This window comes from Sinocyclocheilus rhinocerous, unplaced genomic scaffold (genome assembly GCF_001515625.1).
Source record: "Sinocyclocheilus rhinocerous isolate Xijiao unplaced genomic scaffold, SAMN03320098_v1.1 scaffold72, whole genome shotgun sequence".
Taxonomy (NCBI): Eukaryota; Metazoa; Chordata; class Actinopteri; order Cypriniformes; family Cyprinidae; genus Sinocyclocheilus; species Sinocyclocheilus rhinocerous.
In genome coordinates, this window is record NW_015628351.1 from 2,110,142 (window position 1) to 2,124,155 (window position 14,014).

At 38.3% G+C, this 14,014-nt stretch overlaps 1 protein-coding gene across 5 annotated transcripts in view; it reads right to left on the reverse strand.

Annotated features, from left to right (window-relative positions):
• Window positions 1-14,014, reverse strand: part of rerea (arginine-glutamic acid dipeptide (RE) repeats a) — a 187,380-nt gene that overhangs the window by 35,876 nt on the left and 137,490 nt on the right. For 3 of the 5 annotated variants that reach the window (XM_016549078.1, XM_016549075.1, XM_016549076.1), the window contains exons 7-9: window positions 7,414-7,462; window positions 5,540-5,664; window positions 4,115-4,214 (exon numbers count right to left, since the gene is read on the reverse strand). In XM_016549078.1, the coding sequence (XP_016404564.1) occupies window positions 4,115-4,214; window positions 5,540-5,664; window positions 7,414-7,462 (274 nt within the window). Of the gene's footprint in view, window positions 1-4,114; window positions 4,215-5,539; window positions 5,665-7,413; window positions 7,463-13,414; window positions 13,597-14,014 lie in introns of those variants that run through there. The other 2 variants (XM_016549080.1, XM_016549079.1) reach the window with 2 other exon arrangements.

The window sequence follows — 14,014 nt, forward strand, 5'->3', positions numbered from 1 at the left end:
AGCATCTTGGCGGCAGGGATTTAAAACTTTAACAAGACTCAAATTGACACAGGCAGAGTGAAAGACTGGATTTTTTCGATCAGGTAGGGTACAAGTGATTTCAAAACATTTCAGCCGGTTTATATATATCGTGTATATATTATTTATCTCGTATAAGATGCATTTGGTTGAGTTGCGCTGCAGTAAAGCGCTTCATTGTAGTACTACGGTAATTATCTCTTCAGCGCACAGCGCGAGCAGGACAAACAACAATGCAGAATATTAATAACTATGACTGGGACTGTCATATACATAACATTATAAAGAGAACACTATTATAATAAAACGATGTGAATTTTTAGTGTTTAGTTGCCGTGTTTCTGCACGTTGTTGCGTGAAGAACGTGTCGACAAAAGGAGTTCATTCAGAGCCGCGCACACACGTTCATGTGCATTCGAGGCATTTTGTGCAGATAGCCTATAAGTCGAAATATTAACGTTATGTTGTATAAATAACGAAGTGTATTCTATATGAGACAAATTACGAGTTAAATCCCACTGATTAAAAACCTGCTATCAAATACTTCATTCTACTGGTCATCTTTAGCGCGTGCAGCTCAAAACAGAAATGCCGAACAATAACTACCGTCATATACATAACGTTATAATGAGAGCACAGTTTAAAAAAAAATTTTTTTGTGAATTCTTAGGGTTTCGCTGACGTTTAATGTTAACTAGCCTATCTTTTAATCGAAACATAAAACATTTTTGAATCTGCGAGGCGTCTGTTACGCATTTCCCCTGTGTGTTAACGTCAGTAATTATGACTGTCGAATGTCTGACTACTTGACTCTTGGTAATGTATTTTGCCCCCCGCTCTCAAACATATGATTCCACTATCAGTCGACTATCGGCAAGATTCGAAAATTAAGATTCGACTATGAAAATCCTTAGTCGGGGACACCCCTAGTAAATACACTAATTTAACCCTAACTTACTAAAAGGCGAAAATACTAAAGAGTAATAAATCCAAAAAACACCCTAATTTAACCTTGAGTTGAAAATACTAAAAACTAATAAAAATCTAAACTAATTCTGTGCTATGTCTGAATGAACTGTATTTTATGTATCCTCACGTTTCATTCTTAACCAATTTTAAATCAATTTTAAAAATGTAAATCCTTGCTTTTATTGTGATTATTTTATGATTTTAATTCCTTTTATGAAAAGCACTTTGAATTAACAATATGTATATAATGTGCTTGCCTTGCCTAATTTAACCCAAACTTTAGTTAAAAAAATAAAAAAATAAAAAAATATATATATGAGTAAAAATTTAATAAAACTACAGAACACCTAATTGTAACTCTGTTGAAAACACTAAATACAGCAAATGAACAATAATTTAACCCTAACTTCACACAAAAATACTAAGTAATAAAACCAAAAAACATCCCAATTTAACCCAAACACGAGTCAAACACACTAAATAAAAAGAGAACACATTTAACTCTAAAGTAAAAAACATTAAATGCAACTAGAAAATACACGAATTTTTTCCCCAACTTGAGTCAAAGATACTAAAATCTAATAAAACTATAAAATACCCTAATTTAACAGTAACTTGAGTAAAAAAAATACTGAATACAATGAAACGAGACAACATACAAAAAAATACTAAATAAATATAATAAAAATAGAAAACATCCTAATTTTATGCCAAACAGCAGCATGTAATTAACTATTTCACTACTAAAACTGGGCCATGAAAAGCAGCAATGCTACATTTTAAAGTTGAAAATCTGAAAATCTGGAAATCTGAAAGCCATTAAGTATTGAGCAGGCAGATGAGTGTGAACTCAAATAATCTAAAATATACTGCCAAAAAAGCAGCCACGCAGGCCTCAAGGGTGACGCCGAAAAACACTGCAATATGACTCAAGCGTCCCGACAAGCTGCTTATTATACTAGCCGTTAACAATGGAGCGTTTTGTCGCAAACTGATGTTAGTCACTATTTAAAGACTTAAAGTTTCCCACATCAGGTCTGTTTACAAAAATGGTCGAACACAGAACAATATTTGGTTGAAGGGAAAAATCCTTTTTCCCGCACCTCCACCGGAGACGTTGGTCAGTTCAAAACACACAATTCAGCATCAGTGATCAGAACTAATAAGGCTACAACAAAGCAGCTTGTCAAAGGGAAGGTACCAGACTGAGGCACGAGGCGGTTCACGCTGAAAGCAGATTGGAATTGCAGATGAGTGGAAAAAGGTCAGGAAACGGTCACATTAATCCTCAGCTTATCCACTTCTGTCAAAACGGAAATGTCATGTTTATTGCATTTCAGGTTCATTTGTCGAATGCTTTTTTTAAAGGCTAGGGAAGACAAGGAGAGGAACTGGTTTGATAATGGCTCACAGGCTGTCCGACATGGGCGGCATTAGCATATCACGCTGTACGTTCTGTACTTGACCGGGTAACTTGACCAGTGGGGGCTGATAAATTCGGCTTTGCGAAAAGCTCAGCTGTCAGGGGCCACTGCACATTAATGAAGCCATGAATTACACCCCTCTTGTTCAGACATCTTACAATCACAGACATCACTGAGGAGCTCTTCAACGCCAATTTACTAGCGTGTTTTGATGGCCCCTGGTGCCTGTGTCTTTCCCGAGGCGAGGCTGTGTTCAGAGAGCGGCAGCCTGTGGTGCACCGCTGAGAAGGTGAACAAATGTGAGTGAAAACGCTGAGGGATTTTTTTTCATCTTTTGACAATTAGGCATGAAGCCTGCTAGGGACATCTTATGGCGCTTTTCCACTGCGTGGTACGACTCGGCTCGGTACGGCTCAGTACGGTACGGCCCGGCTCCGTTTGCGTTTCCACTGCAGTTCAGTACCGCTTTAGAGTGGGCGGGGTTATTCGCATGTCGTTATAGTTGCGCCGCCTCTACTGCCGCGACTCCTAAAAAACGTTTTAATTCCGCGTCACCCTATCAAGCTCTTGCTGGATCCGCTCCTCTGCTATCAACGAGAGGAACGTCTGTACTTCGTCAACAGGGGGAACAGCCACTTTTTGGTTGTTAGAAAAAGGTGCGCTCGTTCAAAACAGTTGCGTTCGATCCTTACCGTGCCGTACCATGCAGTGGAAAAGCGCCATTACTTCACTGTGTCTCTTTGGTGCTGGGTGCTTAATTGGCCAAGACAAATTGGGTTTTAGCTGCTGTACTGAGCAAGTACAGGGACCTTCCATGCGGCATATACAGACAGATGTCACACTTGCATTACTTTAAAGGTCAAGATAACACGTCACAACCATAGACCACACAATTAATAAAACTGGGAAGTAATAAACAGAGCCACAAAACCTATGTAATAATCTCTTTTAGATGCAGGGTTCTGTTAAAACTATTTCCTCCTGAGCCTGAATGATTAGTTATATAGAAAATGGCTCTTCCTGAAACCTGTGGTCTCTGTTAAACCACTCCACTGCCTGGACCTCTTTATGGTTTTGACATTATGACATTTTATGGTTTTCTCAACCGTGAGTAATGTGACTGGCCTAATTCCTCTGTGTTTTTACTAAATAGCTCTACAGTAAAATGACAATAAATACTGGTAATAGCATAACAAAAATGCACTCGGACTGAATCACCATTTATAAAGTGGCAGATCAGATCAGTGCCTGAAAAAGCACTGCGTAGAGCAGCAACGTTTTATTGTGAGGAGGATAACAAAGTCATTTGATACTAATGAGTCTGACAAATCTGCATTCTGATGAATCTACATTGCTGATTATATGCATCTTAGGTTTGGTTCTTAGAAAGTGACCAGATAATAATAAAAATACAACTAAATAGGTCAACATGGTTTTACCGTGCTATGTTATTGCTGTTATTATTATTAAAAGGTTTAAACAGGAACCAAAACCATAATATACTAAGAAGAATAATAGAGAAAATAATAATAGACATTACAATAAAAACAGTACGCATTCTTTTTTTATTATTTATATACTAATCATAATAAAATAATTTTCCATTCTCAGTTTTATGTTCGTCAAATCTAATTTTAGTATTAGTAAAAACAGCACGTGTAATTTTAAATCTGGAGTAAAGGTCAGTTATGCTGTCAACTTACAGTGTTTAATGCATTTAGTGTAGTGTCGTCTCGTGAGGCTGCGAGGCAGCCGTCCTCTGTTGACCCCCCATCACACATCCCTGCAAACGCTGCCATGCTCCTGCCAACCACAGAGAGGGTACATTGATGAAGTCGAAGCTGACAAAGACATACTGTACAACATGACTGAAAGCAGGGTGACGTGGGGCTTACCTGGCTGCCCGCAGGTACATGAGCAGGTCACAGTCATTGACCCCAGGCATCCAGACCAGCTCCTCATTCTCTGTTACGGTCTGACCTCCAGGAGAGGGAAAGGGCTGGAGCTCTGGCAGCTTGGCCTAATTTGGCAAATAGCAGAGGGGAAGGACAGCTGCGGTCACAACACAAATAGCACAAGCAATGAGTGCTAAATATCAATTTTCAAATTCATTTAATCTCCACATGCATTGAGCCGACGGAGGGGTGTGAACAATCACGAACGATTAAAAGACCTTTCTTGAATCAATGAGGCAACTAAACCTTATTCAGCTTCCCCTTGTGTGTAGACATATTATGTGGCTCAAATATTATGTTTAAACTTTTCTAGGTAACGCTGATGTAAAACAATGTAGGCAGTTACCAGGGCACTGCCATAAGATGTTTTTTAGTTTGTTACCAGGAGGTCATGGAATGCCTAATACCCAAATATGAGCAAGCATAACTAATAAACACACAAAACTCTTTTGTTTGGGGTCAGTAAGATTTTTTTATGGTTTTGAAATAAGTCTCTTATGCTCACCAAGTCAGGGTTTATTTGATGAAAAATACAGTAAAAACAGCAATATCTGTAAGATATTATTACACTTTAAGACAACTGTTTTTTATTTTAATATATTTTAAAATATAACTTATTCCAGTGCTGGCAAAACTGAAAATTTCACAGCCAGTACTGCAGTCTCTTAGTGTAACCTGATCCTTCAGATCTCACTGTAATATGCTGATTGTGCTCAAAAAACAATAAATGTAAAAATAGTTGTGTGGCTTAATATTTTTCTGGACACCATGTTATTTTTTTTGAATTCTTTGATGAAATCAAAATGATTTGTAACATCAACAGTGTCTTTACTGTCACTTTTGATCAATTTAATGTGTCCTTGCTGAAAAAAAAAGTATTAATTACATATTTATCTTACTGACCCCAAACTTTTTTATTTATATATATATATATTCACAGACACAGACACACACACACACACACACACACATTATACATATTATATATAAGTGATCCTAACAGACACACTGAACAGCTTAGAATAGCATTAGTATGCTTTCACCCATGTTTCTTGTACATTGTGTTAACGCTGCCATGCTCCTGCCAACCACAGAGAGGGTACATTGATGAAGTCGAAGCTGACAAAGACATACTGTACAACATGACTGAAAGCAGGGTGACGTGGGGCTTACCTGGCTGCCCGCAGGTACATGAGCAGGTCACAGTCATTGACCCCAGGCATCCAGACCAGCTCCTCATTCTCTGTTACGGTCTGACCTCCAGGAGAGGGAAAGGGCTGGAGCTCTGGCAGCTTGGCCTAATTTGGCAAATAGCAGAGGGGAAGGACAGCTGCGGTCACAACACAAATAGCACAAGCAATGAGTGCTAAATATCAATTTTCAAATTCATTTAATCTCCACATGCATTGAGCCGACGGAGGGGTGTGAACAATCACGAACGATTAAAAGACCTTTCTTGAATCAATGAGGCAACTAAACCTTATTCAGCTTCCCCTTGTGTGTAGACATATTATGTGGCTCAAATATTATGTTTAAACTTTTCTAGGTAACGCTGATGTAAAACAATGTAGGCAGTTACCAGGGCACTGCCATAAGATGTTTTTTAGTTTGTTACCAGGAGGTCATGGAATGCCTAATACCCAAATATGAGCAAGCATAACTAATAAACACACAAAACTCTTTTGTTTGGGGTCAGTAAGATTTTTTTATGGTTTTGAAATAAGTCTCTTATGCTCACCAAGTCAGGGTTTATTTGATGAAAAATACAGTAAAAACAGCAATATCTGTAAGATATTATTACACTTTAAGACAACTGTTTTTTATTTTAATATATTTTAAAATATAACTTATTCCAGTGCTGGCAAAACTGAAAATTTCACAGCCAGTACTGCAGTCTCTTAGTGTAACCTGATCCTTCAGATCTCACTGTAATATGCTGATTGTGCTCAAAAAACAATAAATGTAAAAATAGTTGTGTGGCTTAATATTTTTCTGGACACCATGTTATTTTTTTTGAATTCTTTGATGAAATCAAAATGATTTGTAACATCAACAGTGTCTTTACTGTCACTTTTGATCAATTTAATGTGTCCTTGCTGAAAAAAAAAGTATTAATTACATATTTATCTTACTGACCCCAAACTTTTTTATTTATATATATATATATTCACAGACACAGACACACACACACACACACACACACATTATACATATTATATATAAGTGATCCTAACAGACACACTGAACAGCTTAGAATAGCATTAGTATGCTTTCACCCATGTTTCTTGTACATTGTGTTCTGAAACCCTAGACTAAACTTCAGTAAAATGTTTCCAGAGTAAAATACAAAAAATAATGTGCTCAAATAAATCCTAAGAGCAAACCTCAAGTCATTTCCTAACATATAACTAACATTCAGTTCTATAGTCTTACAGATCCGTTCTGCGTTGGATCAATATCCATGGTGTGCTAGCCTGTAATGGCCGGCCCGGCAGAGCTTTATTACCACAAATTTCATCTAAAGTCTGGGCAGAGGTCCTGCCGCTGGTTTCACTCCACATGATAACTCGATTTGATCTCTGGGAGGATATACACTATAAAACATCTGATGTTAATTGTTAGTGGTGCTGGGTCTTTTTCATCGTGTGCCATCTTCTTTAGCGATCTTCCTTTTGGCTTTTCAATTTCAGACTGCTGTGACCGTTCCTAATTCCCATAAAACACTGCTGAATGTGTCTAACAAATCCCATACCCAAACACACTATAGCAGCCAATTTCCAAACACACTATTTCATATGGACACTGCACTGCATAAAAAATCCATCAACCATCTTCTTGAATGCGCGATGAGGACATGTTCGAGTTAAGCATGCAGGTGACAGAGGACCAGCGGTAATATCTAAGCAGTCCTTGCGCTTGTCAATCAAGCCACTGCTTAACATGAGCTTCAGATATCACGGTTCAATCCACACCACAAGCTTTTAATAAGCAATGCCAGGGAAGACAAGGTTTCAGATAACATGCTAAGCATTTGTAAAGAGACATACCTGGTGACTGGGACCGACTCGAATCTCCCCTTGTGTACTGTTTAATCGCCTGAGGAAAAAAGAGAGAGAAAGAACAAAAAATAAATTGGTTATGAAATGTCATACGTGGCGTTTAGCTATTTTCTTAGTATATAAGTGTCATACAGTATACCAAATGCAACCTCTTGAAGTTAAGTACAGTAGGGCTGTCACTAACGACTATTTTAGTAAGAGTAATCTGTCAATTATTCTGACATTGAGTAACTGAATAATTACAATTAGTTATTTTAGTAATCAGGCGATTATTCTGATGATTAATTGAGTAATTGGATAATTACAAATAATTATTTTCGTAATCGGTCGATTATTCTGACGATTAATTGAATAATCGGAAAATTATAATTCATTTTTTGTAGTAATAAAAATAGACCTAAGCCAACAATAGACTTTAAAATGACTTAAAATACATATATAATAGCAATGAGGCAATAATAATTAGCTCAAATAAAGTATCAAAAGCAAGTAATCATATAGTTTTATTGAACAAAACTGTTAAAATACAATGCATTATAAACAATAGAGCTGATGTACATTACATATTATAACAAATGACTGCAGAGGGCATCAACGGCCTGATGATCGTTTTACACATTACTGGGCAATCTAATCCTTGTTTAATATTGACTAAACAACATTTAATTCAAATGTCCACTTAATCTTTAATATTTGGCCATTTCTTTACAACAGAAATGCTACAGCCATGGTCATTTCTTGAATACGTAGATATCAAAAAGTGTAAACTCAGAGCGAGAGTTTGAGCTTTTATTTTGAAATTGTGATGAACAGTTAGCATATTGAGAAAGATAATGATGTATTCTCCTGTTTGCGTAGGTTTATAAATGATTTACGTAAGAAATCTGATGAGATGGTGCGCATTGTGTTCCCAGATGAACGTAATAATAAACCCAAACTCACAACAATATGCAGAGATGGAGTTTGAGACGCTACACACATAAATGATAACAGTTTGTGTGGAGCAGCATTTACTGTGAATGGAGCTGCTATGAGATGCACGTAGGTAACCTACACTCATGTAAATAATAAAAGCACATATTAAACCTGCATGGCATAAATCCATTTAATTGAATCACAGCCTTTGTGAATTCACAACAGCATTATGCTTTATAATGATTTTTAAATAGGTGTAATATATCATGCAGCCTTGATAAATGGTAAAATAATGCATTTCATTTTCATGGATTCTTGTCCGTTGAATGCGCCACTTCCGGTATTCTGCCGGTTACTTGACACGGGCAAAATGCAATCGAGGATTTTTTTTAATCGAGTACTCAAATTAAATGAAGGAATCGTGACAGCCCTAAAAAAACAGTGCTTCATATAATAGAGATTGACATCTTTAGTTACTTAGGAATCATATTGCATCAGCATTAAAAGCCCAGATTGTCAACCTTCAGGCTATAACAATCTTTTAGCAGCTTTATTTACAGATTTTTAGCTCTCTAAAACATTTTCAACGCCCTGACAGTGCTTTCGTGGTATTATACGCTTTAGCAACACAATACAATAATCACATTAATGCATGATTCACATTAATGCACAATAGAGCCTAAGAGGAAATGGTGTGGATTTAAACCTATAGACCGAACAAAGGCACAAAAGGTGGCGAACAGCGCAGTCGACGTGTCTTCTTGTTTTTGTGGAGGTGCGCTACAAAAGCCCCCAAAAGGCCAGATGATAAGCAGGGGGAGAGGAGCCCTGAAATGGCTGCTGTTACAAACCCGTGGCAGTAACCATGGCAACTACAATTTAATAATAGTGTTCCGATCTCCAGCTGCAGTGGATTAAAGAAAATGACAAGATGTTCCTTTTGAAAAGCCTTCCCCGCTCCGTTGCCACGGCAACAGCGCTGATTTTCATATAGCCAGGCACAGAGCGGGGCCCAGAAACTGTCACTATGATTTGCGTCCAGAGTAGCTCTCACTCCACCGCCGGGCTGGCTGCCCGAACCTGCCTGCAAAGTGAGGAGAGGTTAGGGCCTCAAATCATATCCCCCTTCATCTGGGTACATTTCATAAACAACCCCTCTCTCTCTCCCTCCAGCACGATCCACTAAAAACACGAGCTCTGTCAATGCAGGAAATTCCACACTGAAACAAATATGGCAGACAGATGAAGCAGCAGCAGACAGGCCTGCATTAAAAGCTTTTCAGCATTGAGGTGTTTAAAGTTTTAAGAGTCTGATTCTGAGGCTCGTGACTCCTAGAATGAAAGATAAATCCACATGAAATAAATCGCCAGGCAAGCATTATGGCGCTCTTGTCTGAAACTGAGTCTGCTGCGAGATGACGGCGATAGCGGAGGGGAGAAATCACTCGGCCGGGTTCCTAAACATTCTGCAGCCTCTGCATTTTTGGAGGCTGTGAATTAAGCAGCAAAACACACAAGAGCCGTAGAGAAGGATCTGAAGGCTGCCACAGTAAGATCGCATACAGAACAATCTTTCCAACATGTCAAGACAAAATCTGAACAATTTAGCTAGTGGAGGAAAATAAAATCCTATTGTTTTTGATAGAATGATTAAAGTGTGTTACAAGAATAGAAGTTACAAAAGAGACATATTGAGAGGTGAAACCTACTGTAAACCTAATATACTTCAACATGTAAATAATGTATTAACAATAATACTTAAAAATATGTCAAGAATTAAATGTAACAAGTTTCTGAATTACAGTACATTAAAAATGAAAGGCTTTATTTTACATTTATATTAACGTTTATGCATTTGGCAGATGCTTTCATCCGATGCTCTATTGTTTGGGACACAGGACCACTTTGAATACTTCAAATTTATGTTATTGAATACATTAATACAACTGAATATTATACTTTTAATTCTATACACAAACACACAATCCATAAAATTTCTTATTAGGTTGCTATTATTAGCAGAGGCAAATATTAACTTTCATTAATCATTAGGGGTGCTGCGATTGATCGGCTACCGATCACTATCGGCCGATAATCGCTTTGGGATGTTTGATCGGCGGTCTCTATAAAGGCCGATCTCAAAAAAACGATCTCAAGCTGATGACGCTGCCGTCAGAGGTTTGGCATAACATGCAGCGTCACTGTCTCAGTCCGGTGTGGGTTAAATAATTATAATGCTGAAGGTGAGGTACAATTCATGTTTCTTCATTAAATAACTTATAAAGTAATTTGAAAACTTTCTGTAAGACAATTTCACAAACAACGTGTGAATTCTCTCAAAAATGCGCAAATGGCTTCAAATCACATCTGCACTAAGCGAGCTGCACGCAGCACAGTTGACAAAGGAATTGTCATTTGTACAATCGAGGCAGTGTAGCGTCGTCACTAAAGTGTATAAATTGCATTTCTATTTAATTCTTGCCAGTGTTTAATAGGGCCGGGTATAGTTCAAAATTTTTCGATATCGATACGATACCTTGACTTCGATACCGGTTCCTGAACGATACTTTTTTCGATACCAATTTTATGTAATAAATTTTAACAAGATTACATTATCTAAAAAAAAAACTTTTTACTTTTTAAATTGTAAAAATGCAGAACGTTTTCTGTTAGGGGTGGGTTTAGGTTAAAAAGTGTATAACTATCTGTATATAAAAACAATAGAAGTCTATGTAATGTCCCCATTTAGATAGCTAAGTAAACGTGTGTGTGTGTGTGTGTGTGTGTGTGTGTGTAAAACAGTATATCAGTCTGGCGAGTAAACAAAAAAAATGTACCAGCCATTGGCGATTATATTGCCAAGGTGTGCGTAGAGGGTTGTTATGAACCGCAAGATTGCTTGTAATAAAGAATTAAATGCAACAGAAAAGGCAGTAGAGCTGACTGTTTTTGTCAATGGCAAGTTTTATTTTTGAACGTTTGTGATAATGTAAGAAAAGTAGTTTAAATGTTTTGCCACTTGCTTGAGCAACTTAAAATATAGCCTAAATCTAGAAGTAAATGCAAAAGTAAAAAGCATTGAATAATGTGTTTCTTATATTTAATGCGTTTCTTATATTTAATTTGTTTAAACCAGTCTATGAAAGATTGTATTACTATACTGTTTTAAAAAAGAATCACAATGCTGAAAAAGAATTTTCAGTAACAATGTTTGGATTTGAAATCAAAATAATGGATAAATGTGTTTGTGGTAAACAGCCACAGATCAGTCGCAGACTCCTGTGTGAAAGCTGCTTCTGCACCACTTACGTACTGCACATGGCCTGCATACGCACTGCAAACGGAGTATGTGTGAACCCGGCTTAGACCGCCTCACATACAGCTCACGAAATCAGGCTTGTGCTGTGTGTAAGCTATTGTGCAACAATTGCACGATTGTCAAAACAAAAAGTGACGTGACATGTGGCCAAGTATGGTGACCAATACTCGGAATTAGTGCTCTGCATTTATCCCATCCAAAGTGCACACACACAGCAGTGAACACACACACACCGTGAACACACACCCGGAGCAGTGGGCAGCCATTTTTTGCTGCGGCGCCCGGGGAGCAGTTGGGGGTTCGGTGCCTTGCTCAAGGACACCTCAGTCGTGGTATCGAAGGTGGAAGAGAGCGCTGTACATTCACTCCCCCCACCTACAATCCCTGCCGGTACGAGACTCGGTATCGGTGATCGTATCGGCAGATACTGCTTTCTGTGATCGGCCTCAAAAATCCTGATCGGAGCACCCCTATTAATCATTAATAAACCTATCAATACATCATTATAATTTTAATGAATCATGTCCATTTCACTGGTGTAACTAAGACTCCCAGACAAGCCTGACATTTCGACTATGAACTTATAAACTATGTAACAAACAATTTTGGAGTGAAATTATTATTTTTTCTCTCAATGGGAATTTTGTTGAACTAAAAACTCTACAACTAGATGAAGTGAAAAGCTAATCTGAAGCGACAAACTAAAACTCAAACATTTATCTTAATATGAGTGACTCAACATGTGTCAATACTTATGCTGGGACATTTCTTGGCTTGACATCCTTTGAAACAAAAGGTCAGAAAATTGCACTGGATGGGCAAATGAAAAATACCAGCATGATATTCCTGAGGCATATGCTTTCAAAACTCTAAGATCACATATAATGGTATTTTGGTGTGTCTCCATGTTTACAAAACTCACACCAATATTAACATTTTAAATGTGTACTTTTTGTGATTTTCATTACAGAAAAGGGCTGAAATTCCAATAGTGCTTATTTCAAACTGCAGATTCACCACAGATAAACAGCTCATACATATTTAACGAAGTACACACTTTTAAAGAAATAAAAAACAATAAACAAACCTTAAATACAATTAACATACAGTACAAGTCATTTAATTGTAACAGTACCTCTAGCACATGAAGCGCTGTCAACACAAGCACAACATCTTGCATATTTTGACTCGAACACGCGCACGCCAATCAAGCCTGGCCACGCCCCCTCCATCAATATCCTCCAATCACCGCACGACTCCGAAACGCACATAACACTGAATAAACACAGCGAGCGCCCTAACTTTATTAACACACCTACTAAACCCTTCAAAACAGCGGGTGCTTTCATTATACATCTTCAAGTGAGCACAAAGCACCCAACTCTATCCTACGCCATGTCATCCCGACTGTAAACACAATATAGCGTACTGCGAAGTCATAATACGACCGTCTCTCTATTATATTCATGCTGTCAAAAACAAAGTTAAGTCGCTTATGCCAGACAATTCGCGCCGGCATGCGTGCAAACCGCATACACAAACACTAATATGAAGCACCCTGCGTTGACGTTAGCACAGACGGCTAATGCTACTGACAGCAACATATAAACAACCGGACAACGCTGTCAACGCGATTTAAACAGCTGTTTCTTCAAGACAAACACGTATATAACATTACAAGAGGCGCGCGAGGCGGAACGCACAGTGTGACGCGCGCCGAACGCTTAACAGGTGAAGACGAGCATGCTAACGTACCTGCGCGGACTGAACAGGTCGTCCATGTCGGAGCCAGAGCTGCTGTTTTATTTGACAGAATGAGGAATAAAGAGTCCCCTCGCACCTATTTGTGTAGGTACTCAAAATGGAGGCTCACGCATTCAGTCAGCTTTTACACTGAGCTTGTGCCGTGACCGACAGACAGCACTGAGCATGTGCCGCGACCTCACACACACGCAGAGGAATCACAGCCCATCTCTCCTGCTCACACACACCATGCTGCTGCTGCATACTAAACAAGCAGGAGGAGGGAGTCGAGAGGGCGATAGACTGTGATTGAGTGGGGGACCCGTGAAGGGGGCTCCCAACCAGCAACTCTACAGCATTCCTCCTCTGTTTATCAGCGCAGCATCTTATTACCCCTCAAACTTCCCCTCTCCTCTCCCCAGGCTCCTAATGCACCCCATTATTGGAGCATCACATGGCTATGGTAATGGGTCCTATTGTAATCCTGCTTTTTCCCCTGATACAAGCATCCAGGCTATGATTTTAATACACTTTAATTAGTAGTTTTAATTTAGATTTTTTTTCTTCCTTTAAAAGTAAATCTGGAATGTTTAAATATCTTTAATATCTTTG